The 27,817-nt window shown below is 57.7% G+C and overlaps 1 protein-coding gene across 1 annotated transcript; it reads right to left on the bottom strand.

Moving 5' to 3' along the window:
• Positions 1 to 1,381: 1,381 nt before the first annotated feature.
• Positions 1,382 to 27,817, bottom strand: NAPA (NSF attachment protein alpha). The gene is made up of 11 exons (XM_036416365.2): positions 27,576 to 27,817; positions 14,878 to 14,957; positions 12,684 to 12,800; positions 7,224 to 7,270; positions 5,828 to 5,905; positions 5,563 to 5,618; positions 5,395 to 5,479; positions 4,518 to 4,622; positions 3,438 to 3,506; positions 2,998 to 3,048; positions 1,382 to 2,105 (listed from the first exon to the last, which is right to left on the bottom strand). The coding sequence occupies exons 1-11, from the start codon at positions 27,671 to 27,673 to the stop codon at positions 2,004 to 2,006; spliced, it is 888 nt and encodes a 295-aa protein (XP_036272258.1). The 5' UTR covers positions 27,674 to 27,817; the 3' UTR covers positions 1,382 to 2,003.

The raw sequence follows: 27,817 nt of genomic DNA, 5'->3' as shown, positions 1-27,817 counted from the left end.
AGTTGGCCAACTTTCCTGTCACCTCCCTCCATGCAGAAAGGACACCAATACACAGACTGCAGGACCCAAGACAGCAGTAAAATCGCAGCATGCGGACTACAAGGGTGAAAGCAACACTCAGTAAACGTGTTAAAAACCTACAGACGACGTGCCAGCCCTTCACCAGACAGTTACATAAGAGACATAAAAGGCAGGTTGGATGTGGAGGGCGCGCGTCACTCCCAGATCTCTGCCTTTGGGGGGACAGTCTTAGAGGGCAGGTCTGGCTCCATGGAGAAGTACTGTATCCCCAGGCCCTGGACTAGGGCAGGACACAGCAGGTGCCTCATTATACTCGCTGAGTGACTAGAATGTGCAATCTAGTCCTGCTGTTTCTGAAGAAAGCTTGTCAGGCTCCTCCCTCACGTGGTAACCTCTGAACGACACCGCTCAGGAACTGTCGAGCGAATGAATAAGTGAAGTTCTAGTTTGGAAAGAGTTGTCTTGTCCAGTGGTTTCCAACCCTACCTGCTCTTATGAACCTAAACCAGACAAACCACAGTTTATCAGGGTGTGATCCAAGCTTAAGTACTTTTTCTGACTTCAAGCACAGCCAGGGTTGAGAATTTTTCAGTCACGAGTGGCGGAAATAGATTCTAAACCATTTCAGCCTGTGCTCATGGCAGACATCAGTAATCAATCCCAGGTCTCAGGAGACTGCACTGAGCTCGAGGCAGCTGGTATCCATCAATGAAGGTGTGAGAGAAGGGGCCGGAGGGGCAGGGCCGGTGCCACACAGGCCACTGGGACATGAACGTCTCCTGACCTCCATCCAGGCCCTGGCTGAGCACCTGTCTGAGGAGCTGCGCTGGGACCCCGTCTGCCTCTGGCCTCCTCCCGCTGCCCCGGACTCTCCCGTGACTCACAAGCTTGCACTGTGGAGGGTGGAGGTGGGGAGTCCTTGCCCCCTCTTCCCAGGCAAAGGGATCCTGTCCTCTCTCCCACTCCTCACACCTACCAGGCCCTGTACTCTGCCACCAGCGGTTCACAACCGCTCCCCCTCCCGCCCTGTGACACAGAGAACAAGTGCCACCGGGCCTGCAGTGCTCCCCGGGGACTGTGGACGTGGGCGAGGCTGGAATTCAGTGGCCTCTTCCTCCCCTTCTTACCCGACCGCTGCTCTGAGGGTGGCACTGCCAGCCGCCTACCCAGCTGAGGAAACCAGGGCTCACAGATAAGACAGGGGGTTCCCAGGCTCCCAGGTCCATGGCTCCTCCCAAACCCGCCATCCCTGGGCCTCACTCTCCAAGGCCGGCCTCCTCCGTGACTAGAGCCCATTGGGGGCCAGCAGACTGGACTCTAGCCCTGAAAGAAGGGGTGGCAGAGGTGAGGAGGAAGAGACTCATGCAAAAGTATTGTTCTTTATTTTCTTTTGGGGGCCAGATGCAGCTTCCCACCAACAAAACCAAAAAGCACAATGGCAGGAGCAGACGGGTGGGTGCAGGATGACCCCTGCTCCGGGGCCTGGGGTCTCTCCCGGGAGGCTGGGCTGCAGAGGCTGGAAGGCTCCTGGTGCTGAGGGGGCGGGGGGCTGGGAGGCTCCCCCCACAGCGGACAGCAGATCTCAGCTGCTGCGACATGTGCTCAGCGCTTGGCTGGGGACAGAAGTGGGGAGACGGAAACCAACCTCATGCTCCAGCTCCAGCCGGTCAGGCGCTGGAGGGTCAGGTGCTGACCCCCACCCCCTGGCAGCACCCACAGCCAATAGGCCTATGCCACAGACTCTGTGTTTCGGGGTGGAAAAGGGTCTCTTTGGGGCTTAAATAAATGGGCGGGGGAGGGAAGAGGGGTGAGGCCGGCCTCCAGGGCCCTGAGGCGGTGTGGAGCCTGCACTGGGGCCCATGAGACTCCTGGGGGAAGGAGAGAAGGTCCCGGCCAGGTCTTGGGCCACCGCTGGGCTCACGCAGTGTCTGGAGGGGCCGCTGGGGAAGCAGAGGGGCTGGAAGACAGGTGCGGGGCGGGGCTTAGCGCAGGTCCTCCTCATCGCCCTGGATGGTCTTCTTGATGCGCAGCAGCATGGTGGTCAGCCACTGGTCCAGCCGCGAGATGGAGTCGTACTCCTTCACCTGCAGCAACCGCAACCGTGACCATGGTGACAGGCGGCTCATCCCCCGCCGGGCCCTGGCTCCCCGCCCCGAAGCCAAAGGTCTCTGGTCCCAAGATTCTCCAGATGTGGCGCTGCCAGCCGGGGCCTGAGGAGGAGCAGGGAGGCAGCAGGCCCGGCAGTTCCCTTCCAGGGAGATAATTCTGTAGCTTAAAAAAGGCCCCGCTTCCTTGTCTTATGGATGGGAAATAGGCCTGATGTGACAAGGCCTGTCCCGGCGCCACAGCGCAGGGGGCCGGGAACCCACAGCCTTCGTCTCTCTTCCTTGTGGAGCTTTCACGGTCGGGGAGGAGGGACCGGGGGAGCTGGTCTGTCACCACTGGGGCCGAGACTCCGGAGGCAGGCGCCCAGCTGCGGTCTGGGTGACCAGGTCAGGTCCTGAGCTGGACACAACCGGGCTCCAGAATATCCAGAAGCAGCTGGGCCAGTTCTATGAGGAAGTGGCTGCTGGGAGAATGTGCCCTCCATTGCCACTTCCACCTCCCTCCTGCTCCACCCCCCTGCTCCACCTCCCTCCTGCTCCGGGAAGGGGGAGGCTGGCGGCTCACTTCCTTCCCTCTTGGCCCTCGGGGTCACCCACAGCAGCTGATGGAGGCGGCCCTCAGGGCCACTCAGGGGACTCCAGAGGTGAGCTCTGTCCCCAAGGGGCCAGGGCATGTCCCCTCTCCCTTCTCAGCCTCAGTGCCATCATCTCTAAAGTGGGGAGAATACTCCCTGCACCTCTCGGGGCGACTCGCCAGATTCTGGGGTGTCTACAGAAAGGAATTCTCAGCCGGGGGCCAAGGCCACAGTTAAAAAGGTTGAGATTCTGGGCAGAGCATGTGTGAGCAGGGCGGCCACCTGCGGCCACTCACCGCCTCGGTGTAGCTGTCCACGTTCTGCTCTTCATGGGCGTCTAGCAATTTCTGTAAGAACATGGCAGGCAGTTAGATCCATGTAGCACCTGGACGAATGGAAATCGGGGGACTCCCATGCTGACAGGAAGGAAAGGGCTCTGTTCCAATCCTGCTTGCAAGCTTGTGGATACAGGTCACATGTATGTGTATGTGTATGCGCGTGTGCGTGTGCGTGTGCATGTCCCAGCTCAGCCTCTACTAGCTTTATCACTGTGTGAGTCTGATTTAATCCAGAAAATAAGAGATCCAAATGGCAGAAGAGGGAAAACAAAAACAAAAACCCGAGAGCCACTACAATCTCGGTGAGCATACTAACGGAGCGCCTCCGCCCACCGGCAGGCCCCCACCACCCACGCCCAGGCCCAGCTGGGAAGGGGCGGGAAAGGGGCCGCACTCACCTTCATCAGCTTGCACTCCCGGGAGTCGGAGAAGGCGGGGAACAGCTCCTCGTACTTCTGGACAGCAAGCTGAGCACAGCCGGGGGAAGGAGGAAGGGGACAAGCCAATGAAAGGCTGCTGAGGCCACGGGCCTGACAGCGGAGGGGATCTGGGCTGGCTTGGATCCTGAGTCAGCTCTGTGCCCCTCCCCCAGCCTCCATGTCACCTGGCTCTGTGCCTAGCGGTCCCTCCAAGGAGCTGAGCTCAGCGCCAGCCTGGCTGCAGAGACAGCGGGGGAGGGAGGATGTTGGGGGGGAGATACACGTTAAGCGGGGTGTATGGAGGGTTTCCCGGGCCAGTGTCCAGTGCTCTCTCCTGAACCAGGCTCACCCAGGGGAGGGGGCCAATGACAGCTGCCTGAGTACCTCTCTCATGTCAGGCCTGGTGCCGGGCATGTCTCAGACATAACTACCATCTAAGTAGGGAAGCACCCGGAGAGGGCAGTGACCTGCTCAGGGCACAGGGTAAGCGGTGGGGCAGGGATCTGAGGGGCCCAATGCAGGGAGCAGGGCTGGGGGCTCAGACGTCTGGGCTGAGGGAAGGATGGCTGGAAACCCCTAAGAAATCCCAATTCAGGAGTTCACTCCTCCCGAGCATTTCCTGCCCCTGCCAGTACTGACCCCTCTCTTGCCAAGGGGTCCACTGAGGATGGGGAGGCGGACATGCAGGCCACGGTTCAAATCTAGAGACCGGGAGTCAGAAAGATCTGGAATTGGGGCTGCTGTGGATACTAGCCATGTGGCCTTGAACAAGACTCTGGTCGCAGCCTGTGTGTTCACTGGGAAGTGGGTGACAGCGGTGTCGACCTCACGGGGAGCAGTAAGGCTTCAAAATGTGCTCTCACCGGAGAAAGCCTGGCACCAAGCGAGCCAGGAACCGGAGACTCACACCAAGTGGGGGCAGGTGCCATCGGCGGGCACAAGCACTTCTCGCCCAGGGCCGACTGTCAGGGGCCTGAGTGAGGGCTCAGCCTTTCTGAGGGGCTGAGAGGGGAAGTGGCGAGTGGCCACCCAGGGGGTGGCAGGCTGTGGTGGGCTCACCTTGGCGTTGAGCATGTCGATGCAGAAGTGGCAGAGGGCCGCCTTGAAGAAGTAGTCCTTGGCGCTGTACTTGAGGAGGGGGCTGTCCATGGCGTTGGTCCCCACCTGTGGGTACACAGCGGCCGCACTGTGAGCTCCCGGCAGGCAGTCAGAGGGCAGGGTCTGCTCGGCACTGGGGGCTCGCTGGAGGCTGGGTCTGTGCCCCAGGGGGACACCTGCTAACCCGGGACCCCAAGGGCAGGGAGGCAGGGAGCAGCCCCAGGGAAGCTGGCAGTGGGTATGTGAGTGACCAAGGACAGAGACATAATGGGGAGGGGTGTTGCCACTGGGGGTGTCTGTGGGCCTCCCACGGTGCCCAGGATGGTGAGAGGCGGCCCCGCTATCAGGCCCACGGGAAGCTGGCATGGCAGGGCAGAGGGATGGCAGGCTAAGGGAGCATGTGGCGGTGCCTGCCCCTCTCTCCTGAGATGCCTGCCTTTCTCCTGGGCACGAACCCACCAGGACAGCCTGGGTCCCGCCCACCCTCCCCTCACAGCCATGGGAGGGTCTCTGTTCCCCTGACCCCCTTCCTCTGGGCTCCCCAGGCTTCGGCAGTTCTGCCCATTCCCTCCCAACTCTGGTTCTTCAGGCATCTCACTCTGGGGTCAGCCAGGAAGCTCCCTGAGGACTGGGCTGGGCTAAGGGTGCGGCACCCGTGGGGCCACGGTGGAGGGAATGTTCAGCCAGGTGAGTAGCGTTAGGGTGAGGGGATGGCAGAGGGAGGTGGACAGAAGGGAGGGAGGGGGAAAGAGCAGGTGGCAGAGGGAGGAAGGGGCACTGGCACTGGGATAGGGGGCAGCGCCCTCCGCAGGGAGCAGGGCTCGGAGCCGGTCCCCACCTGCTCGTAGATGTCCACGGCCTTCTGATACTGCTCCAGCTGCGCGGCGTAGCCCGCCACCTTCAGCAGACACTTGTTGGCCGAGCTGTGGGGGGAAGAGGAGAGAGATTGGAGGTGGCTGGTGGCAAGTGCAGGGGGCTGGGCAGTGGGAGGGGGTGGGCCTGGTACCTGTTGGACTCCTCGCTCTTGTAGTAGTCCGCAGACTGCTCGTAGTGCGCGATGGCCTGTGAGGGCGGGAGGGAGGAGGGTGAGAAGGGGCACCGGCAGCCCCGGGACACAGCCAGAACCTCATCCAAGTCCTGCCAGTGCCCACGCCCCTTCCCTTCCCTTCCCTTCCCGGTGCTCAGACACCAGAGGGCTCCCCGAGGGGACAGGACAGAGAGGAGTGCTGGTCCCTGACGACTGGCAGGTGCCATGCCCCTCCCCAACTCACCTTGTCGATGTCCACCAGCTCCGTCTCGTAGATCTCCGCGATGGAGATGTGGTGCTTGGCGGCGATGGTGAATCGGCCCTGCGTGGACACGGGGAGAAAATGTCTGTGGCCAGGCCCCACCCTGGTCCCAAATCGGTGGCTCCCTGCCCCTCAGCTGCACTTAGGAGGTGGAGGAGGGTACCGAGAGGCGGAGGGCATGGGACTTAAAAGGAAGGTTCTAGAGTGAGAGGCCCGGGTCTGAGTGCAGCCCCCAGTAGGAGACCTTGAGCAGGACACTCCACACCCAGCCCCCTTCCCTCCTGTCCACGTGCTCAGGGGGATGGGCGGAGGAGGGGCGCTGGCGGAGGGCCTGGCTGGAAAAGCATTTGCGAGAAGGCCCAGAGCAGCCATGGGAGGGCCAGCGCTCTGGAGAAACCGGGGCCGAGGGCCCGAGTGTCCCCACCGCCCAAGGCCTCCTTGGCCTCCCCTCCCCCCCGTGGCCATCCAGGTGGCCCTTCTCACAAGCATTTCCCCCTCCAGCGCCCCTGTGGAGGCCTCCAGCTCCCAGAGGGCAGAGCGCCCCTTTCCAGCCTCCACTCAGTGGGGGTCCAGGTGCCTGTCCAGCTGCTCCACACACAGGGGCCGGTTCACAGCCACCCCCAGGCCTCAGGCAGCAGGAAAGGGTCAGGCCCTAGACCCGGCCAGGCCTGGTTCTGGGTCTCTGCCACTCCTGTTCGCAGGGCTGTGTCCCTGGGCATCAGTTTGCTTGTCCGGGCCCCTGACTGTCACACGGACTGACAAGTAGGAAGATGAACCCAGGCACTGAGTGTCTGGGCCAGTGATGGCAGCTGTGGCCACCGCTGTGATGGTAAAACTACAGCCTCCCAGGTCCCTGCGGGGCCAGGACCCCCTTCCGGTCCAGGGGGAGGGGTCTGACGAGACAGGTGGAATGTCAAGAGGCAAAAGGTAGAGTTCTCAGGGCCTGGGCCTGGCTGTGGCCCCCAGTCTCGGCTCCCTGGCCTTGGGCCGGCCGCCTCTCGGCCTCATCTGTCGATGGGGATGTCCCCTGGGCAGGGCAGAGGCTGTGCCCACTCAGGGCGCTGCCCTTCCCCCTCCCCCTGGCCTGCTGTGAGCTGGGGATCAGAGAGGATGCTGGTGGGGAAGGGTGGGCAAGGGGAAAAGGACACGTGTCCCCAGTGACAGTAACTTCTACCGATGAAGACAAGATGGCCTCCGGGACGTGCTGAAGCTACTGCGGGCAGCCAGGCTGGTGCGGAGCTGTGAGGACCCAGCCAGCCCAGCCCAGCCCAGCGCAGGTGGCCAAATCCCCCAGGGCCCCTCCCCCGCTCTGCCCGCTCTTGGTGCTGGAGCTGGGGAGGTGAGGCGGGGGCAGACCAGGACTCGTAGTGACCCTTACCATGTCTGTGTAGATCTCGATTGCTCTCATCAAACAGTTAATAGCCTCTGGGGAGAGAAAAAGGGAGGCAGGGAGGAGAAGTGAGAAGGCCAAGTCACTTAGGCAGGAGCTGGGGGAGGGGATGCAGGCTGAGGCGCCTGGAGATCAGTGGAGTTGCCAGGGCTACCTCTGCTCTGGCTCTCCAGGAGAGCCGCCTGGAGGGAGGGAGGGAGGAGGGAGGGGAAGGAATCCCGGAGCCGGGAAACGTGGTCAGACTAATGTATTCTGCAGCCTGGCATCCTGGGCACACGCTCCGGGGGGTCTGGCTGCCGTGGCTGCCCTCTCCCTGGCGCTGCCACAAAGCCAACTCCTCCCAGTCACCCAGGGCCAGGCCAGGCCGGGGCCAGGTCAGGCTGACGGCCAGGCTCCCGTGGGTGTTCTGAGCCGGATCTTCTAAGGCTTTACCCTCAAGAGCAGAGCTGCCGGCGAGGGGCGGCCAAGCCTGACACCTGAGGGACACCCTTTCATTGCGGGACCCGGAACCCGCCACGTCCCCTGCACCTGTCTGGCCTCCATCCATGGCGGGAGGAGGCCCCTCCACTGGACTCTGCGTTCCTCTCTTGCTCCCACCTCCGCACTCAGCCCTCTGTAGCTCCCTTAACTGGGCACCGATACCCACCAGCGCCTCACACCACAGGTTTGCCAACGAGACACACACACTAGGGTGGTGCTTGAGAGGAGGAATTGGGATTCCTTTGTTGTACTGTCTCTTCCAAGTTTTTATTTTATTTTTTAATATGTTTTTATTGATTTCAGAGAAGAAGGGAGGAGGGAGAGATAGAAACATCAATAATAGAGAATCATTGATCAGTGGTCTCCTGCACGCCCCCTATTGGGATCTAGCACACAACCCAGGTGTGTGCCCTGAACAGTAATCTAACCGTGACCTCCTGGTTTACAGGAGGACATTCAACCATTGAGCCATGCCTCTGGGCTCTGGCAAGATTTTAAATTTGGGAAGGGCTTTTTCCTTTGACAAATTATTTGGAGGAAAGAGAAGCATGAGTGGGAGGCGTTTTCTGGCAGACAGAGATGAGCTCTTGGGTGGATTTTTTTTTTTAACACCGTTTTAATGCATCTCAGGAGGAAAGGGAGTAGGGGGAGGCGGAGGCAGAGGCAGCCTGCACAGACCACAGGATGAGGGTCTGAGCTGAGCCAAGGCTGAAAGTTCGTCCTGCAGTCAAAAGGCCCTGGTCTGATTCCGGGTCTCCAGTGAGCCGAGCCCACAGGGCTGACATGCTACAAGAGGTGTGAGGCCTGGTGCCTGCTCCCGGGGGTTATGGCCTCACTACCCAGGGGGACACTTGGCACTTAGCTCTGGGCCCGGCTTTCAGGAGTATCCAAGCCTCCTACGCCTGCAAATGTGCGTCTGTAAGCACTGCTCTGGGAGTGAGGGGATCTAGGGGTTTGTCCAAGCCGGAAAGGCCTCTGGAAACCCCCCAAAGGTTCAGAGAATGTGCACCCTTTGGCTAAGGTTGAGGTTGACAGCTAGAAGCCCGAGGCAGTAGGGAAGAGGAAAAGGAGCAAAGAGGGGGCTGAGGAGGACAGGGAGAGAACACAACAAAATTAGTGGAAACAGTGCGAGTGCCTTTCACACACACGTTTTGTAACAGAGCTTTTCTGGAAGTAACGGGTAAGCTTGCAACCGGTTGCGCCACAGGCTGCGCCACCGTGATGAGGATGAGGATGAGGATGAGGAGTGAGCAACTGGGCTGCAGGGAGTGCGCCCTGCACATCCCACCCCCATTCCAGCCTCCACCCCAGGGGTGGGTGCGACCCGCAGGCATCCTACAGCTCACCCACTCCCTCTCCTGGGCCGCTGGGAGTCCCACAGGGCACTGCAGGCAGAGGTGGCAAGGCTGTGAGTGCCATTAGCAGGCGGCAGTGGGAGGGACTGCAAACTCCCTGCAGCTGCCCTGGGGGCCTAGCCTGCCCCGAAGCCCAAACGCCTGTCAGCAAGGAGGCGTCCCCCCCCCCCCCCCACACACACACAGCAGCAACACGGACTCACAGGGTTAAATCCCCTTCATCCCTGCTCCTCGCTCCAGGACAGCTGTCCCTGAGCAGCAGGCCCAGCTGACACCCTGGCAGGCAAGCCCCTGACAAGTGGCTCCAACCAGCTTCTTATCAGGTCACAGGGATCCCCAGGATTAGCGACCAGCTCACCCTGGATGAGCACAGAATCCCCCCCCCCCCCCCCCCCCCGCCTCTCCCCGCCCTCATCTACCCACAGAAAACTGGACCTGGCAAGGGACTCTGGGAATGATCCCGCCCAGGATGAGGGGAGGGGACTGAGGCCCAAGGAGGGAAAGGCCCTGGCTTAGGGACACAGGGAGTCTGCAACCCAGGGCCCTCAATCCACTGCCTGGGCTCCTGCCAACCACACCCACTCCTGCAGTCCACCCCCTACACGGCCAGTCTCCGAGATAAACCGGCAAATCCCAGAACCGCACAGGAAGCGGAATGGATTAAAGGAAGATGCCTGAGCCCCGTACACAGTAGGCATCCAGTGTGCGGCATCAGGTACAGGGGGGGGGGTGGGGAATGGGGGCCTGGTCACCTCGCTGCCCTGGGCGCTCATGCATGAACCCTTGGGCCCAATTGTCAGGCAGGCGGGTCAGAGGCCTCCCTGGCCCGAGTCCACCCAGAGTGGCGGACGGTGGTTGGGAAACTCTGGGGAACCACTGACAGCTATGGGCGTCACCTCCCCACCCTCAATCCCACCAGGCGGCAGCAAGACACCCCTGACCCCTACTGAGGGCGGACTCCTCCCCCTCACATACCTCCCACTACCCAAAGGAGAGCGTGCTGACAGGAACCAAATCCTTTTCCCGGCCCCGAGGCTCAGGTTGGCACCAGCTGCCTCTGGAGGGGAGGGGAGGGGCGGGGCGGGCCCTCCAGGGCTCCTGCAGGAAGTGCTCACACAGGACTGACAGGGAGGTGATCAGCAGGGCCCAGGGGGCTGATCGCCTGCTTGGGGAAAGTGGGCGAGGTTCCAACCCGGGCTCCAGCTATTCCCCAAGGCGGGCGGCCGAGGCGTGGAGACCGAGCCCAGGCCAGGCCCCTGTCTGACGGAGCAGGGGGCTGCCCCTCCCGGGACTTTTAGCTCAGGCTGGGACTTTTAGCTCAGGCTAGTTGCCACCCCGGGCGTGTCCCTGCCTTATCTCACGTGTGATCTCTGGTCTATCAGACCAGGAAATGCAGATCCAACAGATTAAGCAACCTGTCCCAGGTCGCAGAGCAGGCTCCTCCGGACCTCTCAGATTACACTAACTGAGCCACACAGCTGCCGGGCCTCTGTGAAGCTGCCGTGGCCTCTGTGAAGCCGGACTGGCAGACACCAGGCAGCTGTTACTCCCGGTGCCAATGCGCCCTCTCCCCTGACCCTGGCTGGAACGGTCCCCAACTCAGAGTTGTGACTGGGGCTGGCGGCCACGAGGCAATGGTGCTGGGTGCCGCTGCAAAGCACTGCCTGGCCTTAGCTCCAGGCACCCTTATCTGGGCTCCAGACAAGGCACCTGGCCCCGGCTCTGCCCACATTACCCTGCTCTCTGCTCTGCTGCCCCCTCCCCCCATCTCAGCTCCCAGGGCAGCAAACGGTGCCCGCTGATCCCTGGAGAAACTAAGTCAGCCTCTGTGCCCCACAGGGGGACTGTCACCACACCTACTGCTGCTTCCCACCAACCTGAAGACGCTGCCTCCCTCTGTGCCTCCTAAGGCCCGGCCCTGGCCACATCCCTCACGCGCCCTGAAGAGCCTGCTGAGATGAGACACCTCAGATCAAAAGCCAGGGAACGACGCGACTCGTACCAGTGCCAGGCGGGGCCGTGCCCGGGAAGCTGGGCTGTTTAAAGGGCAGCTGGGGCCTTGCACATGTCACGCGGCCAGCGCTCTGCTCCCGCCCGGAAACCAGCCCTTCCTGTCACTCAGGAGCAGCAGCTGACCGTCACAGAGGCCAGGGCAGCATCTCCAGTCGACCAGTTCTCCAGGGAGCAGACGGAGGGAGGGGGCAAGGGGGGACTGCGTGTGTGGGGGGCACAGACTTCTCTGGGTGATTCCAGCTGAAAACCAACCCAGGATGGCCTGGGCCATCGTCACTCACCAAGGCGGCCTGCGCCGGCCCAGCACGCAGCTTTGTGCACGGAGTGACAGGCCGCCCTTGGGGCTCTTTTTCTAAATCCTCACCCAAGGAGACGTTTTTATTCATTTTAGGGAGAGAGGAAGGGAGACGGAAAGAGAGGGAGAGAGGGGGGGAGAGAGAGAACATCGATCGGTTGCCTCCCATATGTGCCGTGACTAGGGACAGAACCAGCAACCTGGACATGCGCTTGACCGGAAATCAAACCCAAACCCCTTTGGGGTATGGGACGACACTCCCACCAACTGAGCCACCCAGCCAGAGCTCCCCTCGGGTTCTTGCTGAGCCTGAGACCATCATCTGTGAGAAACCCGGTGGCAGAGGAGAGACCGTCAAGTTTAGGGACAGAGAAAAGCTACTTGGCTTACACAGAGACCAGATTCTGGGAATGAATGAGTGTCCCCGACAGCAGCATGGGCTGCCAGCGACCCCAGCGCCTGCCCGTGAACTGGTGCTCCCTGGCCCTCCCGGAGGCCTCTGCGTACCGACAACCGTCCCCTCTTGGGAAGGACAGGCCTCTATTCCAAGATTATGCCCCCCCCCCCTTTTTTTTAAAGCACGCCTTTCCCATTGGCAAAAGAGAGGAGAGTGACAATAGATGGTCTTCATAAAGAGATCTCTCCTTGCTAAAATTACAAGTTAGCAACCTATGTCTGGCACCAAGACGTAAAAAGCAGATTAACCCCATTTCCATGAAAGTCTGGTACCCATGGGCTTCTGCTTCCGGATGAGCCCGTGGGACAAAATGTGCTCTTCACATGACGGAGACCCAGCTGGGGCTTCTGTCCCCAACATGCTGTCACCTGGGGAAACCTGTTCTCTGGCAACTACATCTCAGGCTCGTCTCCCCCATCCTCCCCCCCCCCCCCCCCGGCCCCCAGGGAAGCCAGTTCGGACCACTCCTGGCCTTCTCCGGCAGTCACTGCTGCCTGGCTGGTCTCAGAAGCCCCCCGCCCGCTTCTGCTGTCAATTCTGACAACAGAACAGATTTGCTCTCCCGGTGGCATGCGGTGGGTCTGCAATGTAACTCCCACTCCCAAATGCTCCCGGGCAGCGGGAGGGGAGCGCCGAGCTGCACACGCAGTCGCAGGGGAGGAGGAGGCTCGGAGCGGGATGGAAATGCCACGGGAAGGGAGCCAGTTCTGAAATTAAAGCGCGAGGCTCCCTGCCAGCCTATCGCGTGTCGGCCACTGGAGAAGACGGAGCCGGGGAACCTGAGGACGTCTCCGTGGAGCGCTCCGCTGGTGCTCGGGCAGCCGGCCCCGGTGGCCGCGGGCCCTCACCTTGGGGGTCAGCTTTCTTGAAGGCGTTGCCGGCGTCCACGAAGCAGGTGGCTGCGTCGTGCTTGTTCTGGAGCTGCTGGTGCAGCTGCGCCGCCTGGCAGAAGGCGTTTCCGGCCGCTGGAACAGAAGGGAGACGCTGGCCTCAGCGGGGCTCCGTGCTTCCCCAGCCGCAGACACTGCCTGGGAGCTCTGGGGACACAGGGAGCCCCGGGGGAAGGGGCAGGGTGGCCTGGGTGAGCTGAGGTCTGGGCCTAGGCCTCGGGCCCCCTGAGCCAGCAGTGCCTCCGGGGGAGCCTGCAAGCACAGGGCTCAGGGCTGGGAACCCTACTCAGAGGCAGAGAGCAGCTGAATCATGGGAGGGGGGCAGGCATGGGTGTTGGGGAAGAGATGGCCATTGAGATTCAACTCTGAAACACTTCCTGATTGACTCCCCAACTCTAAGTCCGATTTCTTCCCCCCATGCCTCCCAGCTCTTCCTAAGTCCCTGTACTCCTCGGCCTCTGTCCATGTTCCAGTCCCTGTGGAGAGTCACTGCAGGCTGTGTGGGCACGGCACCACGCTAATCATGCGGTACACGGGGGCACACAGGGTCTGCTCCCTCTAGGAGCTTCCCGTCTGGAACAGGAAACAGGACGCAGACCCCAAGGTCTTGAGTCCCTGGGGCACGAGGAGACCACCTGAAGCCCAGCCTGTCCTTACTCCTGCCCTCTGTCACCTCCCAGGGCTGCCAAGCCGTTCTGCTTCCGTCCTCATCCAAAGTGACCTGCAGGAGGCACTGGGGTCTCTCCTCCAGGGGTGGGGACTGTGCTGGCTGAGACCCCCACAGCCACCTCAGCTGTTCTGAGGCGCTTCCCTCCTCCAGCTGAGGCCGGGTCACAGAACTGCTGAGCTGGAAGAGGACGGGAGGCCTGGCCCCTGTCCTGGAGCTTCAGAGCAGCAGGACAGACAGAGCCGCCCAGGTTTTTACGATGTATGGATTCTTTATTATGTTTAAGGACTAGAAACTTGAGTGTAAAATTTCCAGAGAAGGTAAAAAAAAAAAAAAAAAAAAAAAAAGGCCTACGAATTTTGGTGAGGGTTGGTTTACAAATTTGGGGCGGGGGAAGGAGGGGAAGCAACATTTGTGTGACTGGGAAGTAAGTGTTCTCCCACATCGTGTCCTGTGGAAGCTGTCACACTCTCAGAAGATGACCGCAGTGGATTTTAGCCTGTGCCTCCCAGAGAGGAACTGGGTCTTTGCTGGGTCCCCCTGATCCAAACATGCAGATGTTCGAAGTCGTTTTGTGAAATCAGCCCCCGGTGGGCTTCACGCACCAGCTTTCCAACCTCTGCTCGGGCCTTGGGCAGCTCCCTGCCGAACCCGACCGCAACTCAGGGCCGAGTTACAGAGCCATGAAGCGGATGACACTCCGCCCTCCAACACAGAAGTGTCTCGGGTGGCGCCTGACCTGGGGTGACCTCTTCCGGGTGAGGCGTCTGCAGCATTACCTGACACTGGGCCCCCCAGTTACCCTCCCCGGTGAGCCTGATCTCCATGAACCCACACTATCGCCCCGTTAGCTCTCAACCACTTCCCTGCTGGGGTGCTGAGAAGCAAACACACTTGAGTGTAGAATTACTAGGAGAGGCCAAGTAACTTTCAGGGTCACAGGCCAGTCTGAGCTGCGACACAAACCGAAGTCACTCAGCTCCAAAGGTCAGGAGGCATCACAGGTTAAACACTGGGCCCTGCTCTGGGGCTGGGACAAGCCTCAGTTTCCGAATCCATAAAATGGGAAAATTAATGAACGGCACTGGCCCTCGCAGGGTTGCTGCAATGACTCAATTAAATAACGCATGCCTAGTGCTCAGTACGGTGCCCGATCAATGGCGACTGTGATCAATGTTATTGGACCACTGAACCGCCCCCAGCTCAGAAATCAGACTCTGCCGGAAGCAGTATGAAACAGTTTCCGGGGAAACCTGATATCCTAAATTTAAGGAGAAAGCTGGAAGGGCTCATCAATCCATGTGGGTCTACCTGGACTCAATCATCTATCTCCGAGGCCGAGAGCCCAGCTGGGAAATAGCCCCGTGGGCTCCTCCGGCCATCAGCAGCCACGGGCTTTGGCGCCAGAGAAGCCTGAGAGGGGGGGCGGCGGGAGCTGAGGGACACGAGGAGAAAGCACACGGGGCTCCCGCAGAGGTCACGTACCACTCCAGTTTTTGGCCATTTTGAACATGTTTGCTGCTCGGGCGTAGATTTCGCAGGCTTCCTCTGTTTTGGACGAGCCTCTGGGGAGAAAGAAACAGGGAGAAGGATAAGGAGAATATCCAGCCTGGCATCAAGGGGGAAGGGAGCAGACACGGTGGAGACGTGCCCTGCATTCACTCCCGTGATTTCCCTGGGAAGCTGGCCTCCCGCCTCCAGCTGCAGCCCAGGCCTCTATCTGGGCTCAGGAGAGAGAATGTGGCTTCCACCCCCACACAAGGGCTGCCTAGGCCCTCCAAACGTCCTCCCCTCCCCCATGGATGATGGCAGCCTCTGACAGCCACTACCACTTCCACTTCCTGCGGGGCTGCTCCCAGGCTCCCTTCCCCAGTGACTTCATCCCAGCCTGGCGCACTGCTGCGCTTCCGGGAGGTCTTCTCAACCCTCCAGGGTCACTGCCAGTTCAGGACCGAGCATAAATATTCTAATATAAACACACAGAGAAATACCATTTTTAAACGTGAACATAAAAGTTCCCATTTGCCCTAGCCGGCTTGTTCAGTGGATAGAGCTCCAGCCTGTGGACTGATGGGGCCCAGGTTCGGTTCCGGCCAAGGGCACATGCCTGGGTTTTAGGCTCCACCCCCCAGTGGCAGGCGTGCAGGAGACAGCCAATCAACGATTCTCATCACTGTTGTTTCTCTCTCTCTCCCTTCTCCCTTCTTCTCTGAAATCAATAAAGAAATACATATTTTTAAAAAAGTTCCTATTTGTGTTAAAACAGAACAAAAAGAGAGGGTTTGAAGAGAAACATATATATTTATGTGAACAGAATACTTTTGGGAGAAAACACCAAATACAAGTTGCAGCATTTTTCTCTAAGGGGGGGCCTGAAGAACTGGGGCCAGGAGTGGGAGACAGATAGACACTTTCTGTTTGTACTGTCAATTTTATTTTATTTTTTTATTTTGAGTATGTTTATTAAAGCGGGGACAATGAAGCAAGGAAGGGCCTCAGATAGAAGCAGCAAGAGGAGAGCCTGGGCCGGGCTGTTGTCAGCTCAATTGGGAACTCGGAGAAAAGGGGGTCCGGAGGACAGGCTCAGGGATTAGCCCAGGAGCAGTTACTGCTGCCCACTGCTCCCCTGGCTGCAAGTCTCGTGGGGTCCCTTGGAGCTTAGGAGACGCATGCCTATGGGGGGAGGGGAGACGCAAGCGGGCTCCCGGGAGGGGCAGTGTGCCCCTGTCTGAATTTTTTTAATCGCCGGCATATTTTATCTACTCAAGGAAAAAAAAAAATATTTTTTTATTTTTATTTATTTTTTTAATTAATTAATTAATTTATTTTTTACATATTTTAATGATTTTTTTTGCCCCCCTCCTTCCCTCCCCATATCCCCTCCCTCCCCATAGTTTTATGTCCATTGGTTGTACTTATATTTTATTTTTATTTTTAAAAAAATATATTTTATTGATTTTTTACAGAGAGGAGGAGAGTGGGATAGAGAGCTAGAAACGTCGATGAGAGAGAAACATCGACCAGCTGCCTCTTGCACACCCCCTACCGGGGATGTGCCTGCAACCAATGTACGTGCCCTTGACCGGAATCGAACCTGGGACCTTTCAGTCCGCAGACCGACGCTCTACCACTGAGCCAAACCGGTTTCGGCGAAATATATATTTTTTAAATGTCAGGATTTATATTGGGTCCTGTGATCCAGAATGAATTACATTTTTAGCAATTTATCCTAAGAAACTAATCAGAGAAACTACAGATGTACGGCACAGTATTACTTAAAATGGCAAAACCACCCTCAGAAAATGTACTGTGTAATGGTAGGGACCAGTGAGATGCAGAGGAGCACATTTTAGAAAAACAAAGAGCACCCTGCAGGGACAGCCACCCCGGCACCCCCACCTCCAAGGGGTGGAGATGAACCTCTTCCTGGATCGGGTCCCTCATTAGTACCTCCCCCACCAGTGGTAAGTCATTCCGTCTCCCATAACCCACCAGGCTTAGCCCACGAGGCCTGCGGTCTCTGTAACTGTTCAAACCCCCATCGCCCACAAAAATCAGTACATAAAACCCACGCACCACATGAGATTCTCTCTTCACTGACATCAAGCAATGTTTAGTTTTGAAGGAAAAAGGGGACTTTTCCAATTAAAAGTCATACAAATCATCTTCACTGTCCCACCCCTCACCCTGGTATCAACTGGCCCTGAAAACTCGCCACCCAGCCAGCGGGCGAAGGCCTCCGGTGTCATTTTGGAGCTGTGCTTGGCACACCTCACGCACTGTGGCACAGGCCACTGTGCCCATCTTTTGAACCCTTACAGTAATCAGATCAGAGCCCACAGCCATGCTCCCTGGAGATTCCCAGAGGCATTGGTATGGGCAGGGCCCAGAATCAGGATTTTTTTAAACAATGATCCCTGATAATTCAGATGATCAGGTGAGTTTGGGAGGGGGAAAACTGACTTAGACAAACAGCTTGGAAAGCAGCCAGCACTGATCTCTCAGGTCAGGTGACATCCCAGGGTGTGTGTGTGTGTGTGTGTGTGTGTGTGTGTAAAACTGGGGTCCTGGCCTCCTGAATCCAGTCACACCAACAAGGTTCTGCTTTAGATGAAGAACCTACCCTTTGCCTTATGGGGCTGTGCTGACACTGTGTCCCGGCCGCCCCAAAGGGAAGCCCCGGCAGAGGGTCGCTTTGCTGTCCAGGAAGCGTCCCTGAGCAATGCACTCCCCCCCCCCCCCCCCCTTTCCCATACCTCGTCCAGGTGGCCCAACACATTGAACTTGAGACCTCATTTGAAGTACCTTCTTCAGAAACCACTCAGAGCTGAGGCACTTCACGAACTCCTGGCAGAAGGGATTCAGAAGGACCCCTTGGGGCCAGAAGCACTCTCCCCCCTCAATCCCGGGGACCTTCTCTGGAAGGTTCTCTTTAAAGGAGACAGATACATTCACAGACCGCCATCACAGATGTGCCCCCCCCATGGAGCCATGGCTTCTTTGAGGGCACAATTAGTCCTACCCAGGTCCAGGCGTCCCCTGGAAAAGCTCAGCTCCTGGGCGAGGAGAAGCGGCCCGTCCCACGGAGAGGCCCGAGCCGGGTGACTAACAATGAGCAGAGCCAGCCCAGCTGGTTTGTTTCAGCTCAGCGGGACAGAGTGGCCACGAAACACAAAGCCTGTCAGCTGCCGGGCTGAAATCCTGTGATCCCAGGCTAAGCCAGGCCAGCCCTGCGCTGGGTCAGTGATTCTAGCCGTGGGTGGAAAAGCCGGAGGGATTACCACCTGCTCAGGCCGCTAGGCCTGTCTCCGCCTTGCCATTCCACGCAATTACAGGGCGATCTCTGGAATTTTGCCCTCTTCTTTTAGAAATGGAAGCTGAGTCGCCCATCTAGGGCTGCTGGCAGACCCTAAAGGAGAAGCTGTTCACATAGTCCTCTGGGGAACAAATATGGGTACTTACTAGGGGCCTGGTGCACGAATTCAGGCACATTGAAAGGAAAATTAATTAGAAGAAAAATTTAATATCACTATTTGCCCTTTCTGTATAATAAAAGTATCAACCAAATTCATGATCGACACAGATCAAAACACATGCATGTGATTGGCGCCAGTGAGAGCTTTCTATGTATAGCACATGAGTGAGTCACCTTAGCCTTTATAGGTACAGAACAAACTTGCTTAATTAAGACCTGCTTTCTGATTTAGCTAAGTTTTTTCCAGCCCAACTTCTCTTTCAGGTAATTGTCAGCAACACAGCAGTAAATATCAACACAAAGCAGATTATTATTGTAGATCACGCAGGGAGAACAAAGGGTAAAATATTTAACTGCAGCAGTGTTTGACTATATTCTGCACAGCGAGAAAACCTCAAGTAATTTTTAAGGTCCACCATTTCTTCTTTTCAGTCGGGTCAAGTTTCTAAATTTCTAAATCTCCGTTTTCCGGCTAATGAAAAGAAAATAGGATTCCCATCTACTTACTCCAGGACTTCTGTGAGGATCAAATGAGATGAGGCACGGAAAGCGCTTCCCAGAATTTGGTTCAAGTGTGAAATGTTTCCACCTGGTTATAAAGCAAGTCTATTCCTGGGCTGAAGAAACTGCAAGGAGGCTAATCGTCACTAGGGAGAGGAAGCTGGGCGTTGCTACATGACATCATTACTCTGTGCTCACTGCGGCCATTTCCAGGCTGGGCTGGGCTGTGGTCTGCATTTTGCGCCATGGGGTCTGGGCAGCATTGGCTGCAATTTGGTTGACTGTTGCTCTGGGGAGGCGGCAGGGCCTGTGTCCCATTTGGGGGCGGCTGAATGCTGTTTTTCTGTGCGTGTCATGGAAGCTCCTGCGTTGAGTGTCTGCCCCCTGATGGTCAGTGTGCATCACAGCGGCCAGTTGGTCCACCATTCAGTCGATTTGCATATCAGGGTTTTATTATATAGGATGACCTGCCAGGCATGACATAATAGTGAACAAAGGGAACAGCCTGGTCCTCAGTAAACAGGATGCCAGCAAGACAATTTCAGAGTGATTAAGCACTCGAGGGGCTGGGGAGGAACAGCTTCTTTGAATGAGCGGGTCAGGGATACAAGATTTGAGCCCAGTCCCCAATGATAACTAAGGAGTCATCCATGAAAAGAGGAAGCGCATTCCACACAGCAGTCAAAGCATGTGCAAAGGCCCTGAGACAGAAACAAGCTTGGCCAGTTCAATCAAGAGAAAGAAGTGGCCAGATGGCTATGGATGGTGCAGGGAGCAGCAGGCAATGAGGCTGGAGATGCAGGCAGGGACGCCCATGCTAGATGGAGGTCAGGAGAAGGGTTGAGGCAACATTCTAACAAAACAGGAGGCTTCTGGCAGGGAGATAGCAGAAGGAAGAAGGTCCCGGCTCCACTGCTCCCCCACCTGCCTCCCCACACAGTACACCTGAATGGGTTACATAGGATTTCTCTCCTCAATCAGGTCTGCGCATGCCACTCCTCTAAGGGTGGCCTCCATGACAAAACCCACAAACTCTTCTGAAGAGCCGGGGTGGCAGCACATGCGACAGCTGACTGTCCCTCCCCCACTGACCTCCCCCGAGCTGCTTCAGCTTGGCTCTCCCCAACCAGCGGCTCTGAGCCATGCCCAGGAATAGAGGGAACTGGTTTGGGCCGGCCTGGTGCAGGGCTGTCTATAATTACTCGCTCAGCTTTGCTCTCTCCCCCTCCCAAGGCGGAGGCAGCAGTCTCAGGTCTCCCAGGAGGAGCCACCAACCTCCAGCGACTGCCATATGGAGGAGAGAGCGGTGCCAGAAACGCACAGACGGCCCGGTGGGACCCGCGCCAGGCGGGCTGCGGGCAGAGTCCTGGCCTCCCTGCCTCCTCCTCCTCCGTCCCTGGGCATTTCCAGCTCCCACCAACATGCCACCTACATGCCACCAACATGCCACCTACCCCACCTGCAGGTTCCTAAGGACTCAAAAAGCCAGAGCAGATGGGGTTCACTCCCATTTTAGGTCCTCCCAGCAGTCCCTCTCTCTCCTGTCCCCTGTGGTGCCACAGCTACCGGCCTCAGTCCCCTTGAGACTTAACATCTGCCCGATTCTCTCGTCAGCGCCCTTGGTGGAAGCATGGGCCCGTGGCCTTCTCCCATGTGCTGGGCACCATCATTACTCCTTACATGCCAACGAGGGCCTGCCACAAGCTCCGTCTGAAGGGACGGAGTTCCTTACAATAACCCTTCGGGTCCTCACCAGGGTAACCCTTCTGCGTCAGAAACGAGGAGGCCGGCTGGGCTCAGGGCTTACGGGGCTGTCCAGGCCCACACTGCCAGGAAGCAGCGGGGCCCAAAGGGGACCTGGCCCTGGGGATCCAGTCTTGTCCTTGCCTCTCCCTCACTCAGGGTCTGGGAGGCCTCCTTCCTTCTGAGTCCTCTGGAAAACGAGGAGGCAGAAAGGTCCCTGACTGCTCCCCCCCTCCAGCAGATTAAACAGCCAACCTGCTCAGGTTCCCACCATCTGACAGGCAGACTGCTCTCTGCTGGAGGCCTGCTGGGTGGCCCCTAAGCCAGCGCCCCCGGAGCCCTGGCCCCCCCGCAGTGCTGCAGGCAGAGGGACATTAGAGAACAGAAAGGCCGAGCCTGCACAGCTGAGCTGCCAGGGACAGACCCACCGGAGTCCTCCAGCATCTCCCGCATCACTCACAGCCGCTAAGCCACTCCCTGCCTCCCTGGCTCTGCAGAGACAGGCAGGGCCTGGGCCCCCACAGTGACTGCACAGGGCCCCCCAGTAACTGACAAAAGAATACAGGTTTACGCACTGCCCAGCGCTGAAACCATCACAGGACACTCTCCGGACATGCGTGTATGCACTAAGGGTGAGGAGAGAATGGACCAGGGCTGAAACTGGTCTCCGCACTCAGCTCAGTGCGACCTTGAGCCTCAGCTCCTTTAGCTATAAAATGAGACAATGAACCCGACCTGGGAGGAGTCTTTGTGCAGATCAGAGATTACCTGGCGCAGAGGGCACACAGAGCAGCGCTCAAACTGTTACCATTAGACAGAGGAGGAGAAATACACTGCAGAGGCTGCCAGCCACCTGCAGTGGGAATTCTGGCCACTCGGGGCAGTGGAAAACCTCAGACTGCAGTCAGACAGCCAGGATTCTGGCGCCAGCTCCAGCTCGTGGCTCAGCAGCCTCGGTTTCCTCATCTGTACCTGGGAGAGACTCCACAGGGGGTAGAGCTGCTGGAACCATGAGAGCCTCTGCCACACTTATCAAACTGGCAGAGAGAGAGAGTCTAAAAATGTTTTCCTATTTCAACATCTCAGTGTGGGCTTCTCTCCCTCACCCCCAGCCCTCCTCCCACTGTAAACTCGAAGGCAGGGGCTGTGCCCGCCACCAGGCCTGGCAGGCGCTCCTGTGGTTCCATACCGATGCCCTCTGCACCCCAACAGGATTACTTCATCCCAGCCGAAGACCTGAATGCTTCCTTTTTAAAAAATGTGTATTGATTTCAAAGGGGGGAAGGGGGGGGGGGGGGGGAGAGAGAGAGAGAGAGAGAGAGAGAGAGAGAGAGAGAGAGAGAGAGAGAGAGAGAGAGAGAGAAATATCAATGATGAGAGGAAGTCACTGATCAATGCCTCCTGCATGCTCCACACTGGGATCAAGCCCACAACCCCAGCATGTGCCCTGGTTCCTAGGTTGATCTCACCCACTGAGCCACACCGGCCAGGCAGTGCTTCCTTTTCTTGAAAGATGTTTCTGAAAGACCCTTGCCTCTCTGTAGCCCCATCCCAAACGAAGCATTGGAACTTCTGTCTGACCAGGCAGCTAAGTCCCATCCATCATGGAGGACAGAACCCTCAGTTATTGCACAACCTGGCCAGGCTACCTGGAAACCTGGTGTCCCTACAGGAAAGACTCTGCTTGGAGACCGGGCAAGAAATGCCAAGTTTCCCACTGCAGGTCTTGGCAGCTGGTAGGGCAGCGCGGACCGCATGGCTGTGGCCGGAACCGCACCAGGGTTCCTGCTGCTCTCCGGGCGGAAGGAGGTCTGGAAGCAAAGCCGGAAGCTGTGTCCCACACAGGGGGGTCCTGTCCCCAAACCTGTCAGCAATTCTCCCTCAGAGCCCGCCTCGGGGGTCCTGGGTTTGCTGGAACTGATTTGTCAACATGTGATTTTTAGAGACTGTGCTGTTTGTATCCAGAACACAGTGCCATTTTTTCTCCAGCTCAACTTCCAATAACTAACGTAGCAATAATAAGCACGTGCCAGCATCAGACACTGTGTTCTCACCATTTTACACCCGTAACCTCACTATTCCTTACAACAGTGGTCGGCTAACTCATTAGTCAACAGAGCCAAATATCAACAGTACAACAACTGAAATTTCTTTTGAGAACCAAGTTTTTTTAAACTTAAGCTTCTTCTAATGCCACTTCTTCAAAATAGACTTGCCCAGGCCGTGGTATTTTGTGGAAGAGCCACACTCAAGGGCCACAGAGCCGCAGTTTGCCGACCACGGCCTTAGAACAACCCCAAGAGGTAGCTATTGCTATGATCTTCATCTCACAGAGGGAGAAACTTGCCGTGCAGGTCGCTATCTAAGGGGAAAGAAATGTTTCTTTGGATTGGGGAGCGAGAGGGAACCCAGGGGGCGCAGAGGGAGGGGAGACTCCCAGCAGGAGGGAGGAAAACGTGGGCCCCACCCGCCTGTCACCCCTGTGGTCCCACTGCGCTTTCCTCAGGAAATCTGCACCTTTTGCTTCCAGAGAAGTTGGGTTGCCCCCTCCCTGCTCCCCTCTCCCCCCTCCTCCCCAGGCGCCTTTGCGGGCTGGGGAGTGGGGGGTGAGGGAGAGGAGATAGCAGGAAGGAAGGTACAGAGGAGCTGAGATCTACTTACTAGCTGGCTGCGTGGAGGCTGAAGCCCCCTAGCGTCTGGCAGCTCAGAAACAGTGAAGAGCAGAGAAAGCCCTGGCGGCTAAGGACATGGGCGGCCCCAGGCCCAGGCGGGGCTATCCTCCTTGCCCCCCCCCCCCTTTAAAAAATATATTTTATTGATTTTTTTTTTTTTTTTTTTTACAGAGAGGAAGGGAGAAGGATAGAGAGTCAGAAACATCGATGAGAGAGAATCACCGATCAGCTGCCTCTTGCACACCCCCTACTGGGGATGTGCCCGCAACCAAGGAACATGCCCTTGACCGGAACCGAACCTGGGACCCTTGACTCCGCAGGCTGACGCTCTATCCACTGAGCCAAACCGTCAGGGCCTCCTTGGCCCTTTCGGCTCGGGCAGAGATCTCTCAATCTGGGGTGCTGTCATTGCGGAGATTCCTGAAGAATAGCACAAGGGACAGGCTGAGCCCCACTCTCTTCCCGGAAGCCCTGAGAGAGGCGGGCTGTGAAATGGTGAACACAGGCGAGCCCAGCTCCGGAGGCCAGGGCTGACCTCCCGCTGTACTCCCCGCCCTCAGACAGGCAGGCTCTGGTCAGGCGGCCCTGCCCGCGGCCCTGCCCTCGCTCTGGCCTCGCTCACGCCCACCTCAGCTGCTCTTGGCGCTGGAAGGGGCAGGGATGAATGCACCCACTCTTTCTTCCCAATGTCCGGAAGAAGCTGCCACGTGGGGTGGGGAGGGAGGAGGAGGGAGGAGGAAGCTCCCTAAGATGTAGTTTGCCACCATCATTAGTGTCCAGAATGGGCCTATGACTCAGGATAAACGTAAGTGTAGTGGAGAGGGCTCTGGGACCTGGGCCTGACAGCAGATGCCAATCACTGGGGACTGGGCTGGACAGCACTTCACCTCTAAGCCCACATCTGTCCACCTCCACAGGGAGCCGTGAGGACTGAATGTGAGGACGCAAGTCAAGTGCCTGGCCCAGGCCTGACTCAGAGCCAGGGTGAGCACTTAATAGCCATTGTCGCTATTATTTTTTTAAATAGTTTTTTAAAAATATATATTTTATTGATTTTATACAGAGGAAGGGAGAGGGATAGAGAGTTAGAAACATCTATCCCTTAGTTACCTTTGACAACTGTTAGGTCCAATCATACAATTGAATGGATAACTCCCTCCCCCCCTGCCCCCAGAATTGACCTTTCAACCTCTTCACACCTGGCATTCCCATTTGCTTAGACCACATTCCACTGGCTAAGACCATTCCCCTTCTCCTCTGGGCCTTCCCAGGATCCGGCCGGGCCCAGAGAATTCTCCACCCAGAAAAAGCCCCAGAGAATTCTCCACCCAGAAAAAGCCCCAGAGAATTCTCCACCCAGAAAAAGCCCCAGAGAATTCTCCACCCAGAAAAAGCCCACTGGAGTCCTTTAAAATCTGAGTCCTCATCCCTGGGTGCTGGTCATTGGGGCTTCCAGATGATGTAATAAATCTGTAATTATTCACCACTTTTGGCTTCATGTGTTCCTCCTTCAGCAACCCTAACAACAACTTCGTTTTCCTAGTGTTTGCCAAGTGTGAGTCTTGTGTGGGGGAGGGAAATTTCCCCCTACCTTTAGAGGTCCTTCTGGCTGGTCTAAAAATCAAATTGACATAAGGCAGATTAACAGGAGGAAAGCGAATGAAAGTTTAAAAACACGTCTATCGCCTGTATACATGGGAGAGGCCCAGGAACACTAAGTAACTCGCCAAAAAGGCCGAAGCCATCACGGTAAATACTACCTTCAGCAAAAGACAAAAGACGGTGCGGGCGGAGAGTCCGTTGTGGGAAGTTAACAGGAAAAACACAGTAAACAAAGGTAAGGCTGCTATGCAGAGTTAAGTCCCTACTTTCCCCACTTGATAGCGAAGGCAGGCCAGGTACAGGGAGACAGACACCTGACAAAGGTAGACCCTTTATCGGCGGTAACTGCCTACTGGGTTTTCAGTTCCTCCTACAACAACCAATATCCCGAGGATGGCCAACTCTGCTCCCCTCCACTCTCCTCCCCCCCAGGTGACAAGTGTCTCAGAAGTTGACCTAGTTGCTTCCTCCAAGCACCACCCAGCAGCAAGTACACTGATCCTCAGTCCAAAGGGGTCAGACACCAAGAGCCACCCAGGAAACTGAGCCGAAAACCGAGCTCCTGGCCCCGCCCCACAACACTGCACGTGACTCTCCCCTGTGAAGGCAAACACACTCACACCCTCCCTCCACCCTCCGCCTCTGAAACAGTCTCACTAAGCAACACATCAGCTGATGTTCCTCACGCCAGTGCTTCTCAGCCAGGAAAGGCCTTTCTCTAAACATTATCAACCTCAAATAACAATGGGCGGTCCAGCTCCTCTCCTGCAAAGAACCCTCTCCTTCATTTATTTGTTTTTAAATATATTTTTATTGCTTTCAGAGAGGAAGTGAGAGGGAGAGAGAGACAGAAACATCAATGATGAGTGAGAATCACTGATGGCTGCCTCCTGCACGTCCCCCACTGGGGATCGAGCCCAAAACCTGGGAATTGAACCCTGACCTCTTGGTTCACAGGTCGACATTCAACCACTGAGCCATACTGGCCGGGTTCCCCTTTATTTTCTTCCTTTTTGAAAAAAATATATTTCATTGATTTTTTACAGAGAGGAAGGGAGAGGGATAGTTAGAAACATCGATGAGAGAGAAACATTGATCAGCTGCCTTCAGCACCTCCCCTACTGGGGATGTGCCCACAAGCAAGGTTCATGCCCTTGACCGGAATCGAACCTGGGACCCTTCAGTCCGCAGGCCGATGCTCTATCCACTGAGCCAAACCGGTTTTGGCAACCCCTTCATTTCTTACCAACCTCTTAACACTGTCTGTCCCAGCGCCTCCTCTCAAACCCAGTGCTAGCCTCTGGCAGGCTCCCCCAGTCCTGCAGCCTTCCCGTCTCAGCCTCTCTCTGCTCCCAGACTCCGTCCTGGCCTCCACCACACTCCCCTACCTCTACAAACCACAGCTCTCCTAACTCTACAAACCCACGGCCCTCCCTCCCCAGCCCTCTCAGGCCTCAGAGCAACCCAATCCTCCCGTCCTCCCGGGCTCTCTTCTTCCCGCCAGGACGCCGCCCTGCCCCTCTCCCTCACTGCCTTTCCGCTCCTCTCCCCCTCCCCACCCCATCCCCACCGCCCCGCCCAGGACAGGTTCCCAACCGGTTTCCTTCCGGGAAATAAGGAAAATAACACTGGTGACAGCTCATACCTTTCAAGCTAATCATGCGCCAAGTTCAATTCCAAACACTTTACATGCACTTTTCTAGACAAACCTCTGCGGAGAGCTTTACCAGCGATCCCCTTTGATCACCTGAGCTCACGGAGTAAGTGGCGGGGCCACGCTTCCAATCCCGGCATTTGACATTCTTAAGCCACGAAGATCCCTCAGAGGCTGGCCATCACTTTTACGAGCCAACACGAGTTTTGTGGGAAACGTCTACCGCACTGCAGCCAAGCCCCCTTTCCCGCACACCAGGCCATCCTGCTCTCGCCCCCGGCCACGGCTCACCGATCCCCTCCGCTCCCTTCCGGTTTCTCCTCTCCCTCCGTCTCCTGCCCAAAGTCAGCCTCACTCAGGGCCCACCAGACGGCCTTCTCCAGCCTCTCCGCCCAGGGCTTCCCTCCAACTCCACCGCCCAGGATCCCTCTGCTCAGAGCTCACTCACTGGTCACCATGCACATACACACCTGAGCTCATCACTCCCAGGACCACCCGAGCCCAGACCCCCGCACCCAACACCATGCAAACCCACTGCCTGCCGCGGGCCTTGGGAAGGCCAATGGCTAGGGCAGGCGTCCTCAGCCCCAAGCCCCATCTCGCCCGCCGGGGACCCTTCAGACAGGTTCTCCTACAGCTGCCAAAGGCTTCTTTCTTGTCCTGACTGCTCCCAGGCTCCTTCAATCCCCTCAGGCCGGTCCCCTTCCCCCTCAGACCACATCCTCCGGCCCCTTGGTCCGCCTTTAGCCGGGGGTCCCCTTCCAGCCTCATGGTGATGTCGCCAGGCCTAAGCGTCTTCGGCCCGGAGCCCTTCCGCCATCTCAGAGCGTCTCTCCTCAAACGGTATGGACACAACCCGGGTCCCCTGGCCCCCAGACTGCGTCCCCTCAACTGACTTAGCCCCCGGCACCTCATCCCGAAATCCCCTCCGTCCTCGAGGCTCCAGCCTCCGTCCCTCCCCCGCCGCCTCCGGCCAGAACTCCTCGGGCCTCTCTCCCAGCCTAGGGACCGGCCGACCCTCGAGTGCGGTTCTTACCCGAAGAGGCCCGAGAAGAAGGACTGCGAGTTCTTCACTTTGCGGTCGGCCTCGGCCAGCAGCGCCATCGCCTCCGCTTCCTTCCCGGAGTTGTCCATGGTGGCCGCGAAGGTGGCCAGCAAACCGCCCGACCGAGGCCCCTCGCAGGACTCAGCCGGGGCCGGCCGGGTACACAGGTCAGGGGAGCTCGGCGGGCTGCGGTGACGTCGCTCGGGCGCGCGCCCCCGGCTCCCCGGCACCAC

The sequence above is a fragment of the Pipistrellus kuhlii genome, unplaced genomic scaffold, assembly GCF_014108245.1.
Source record: "Pipistrellus kuhlii isolate mPipKuh1 unplaced genomic scaffold, mPipKuh1.p scaffold_m20_p_55, whole genome shotgun sequence".
In the NCBI taxonomy this organism is placed as follows: domain Eukaryota; kingdom Metazoa; phylum Chordata; class Mammalia; order Chiroptera; family Vespertilionidae; genus Pipistrellus; species Pipistrellus kuhlii.
This window is presented reverse-complemented; position numbering and strand designations above follow the sequence as displayed.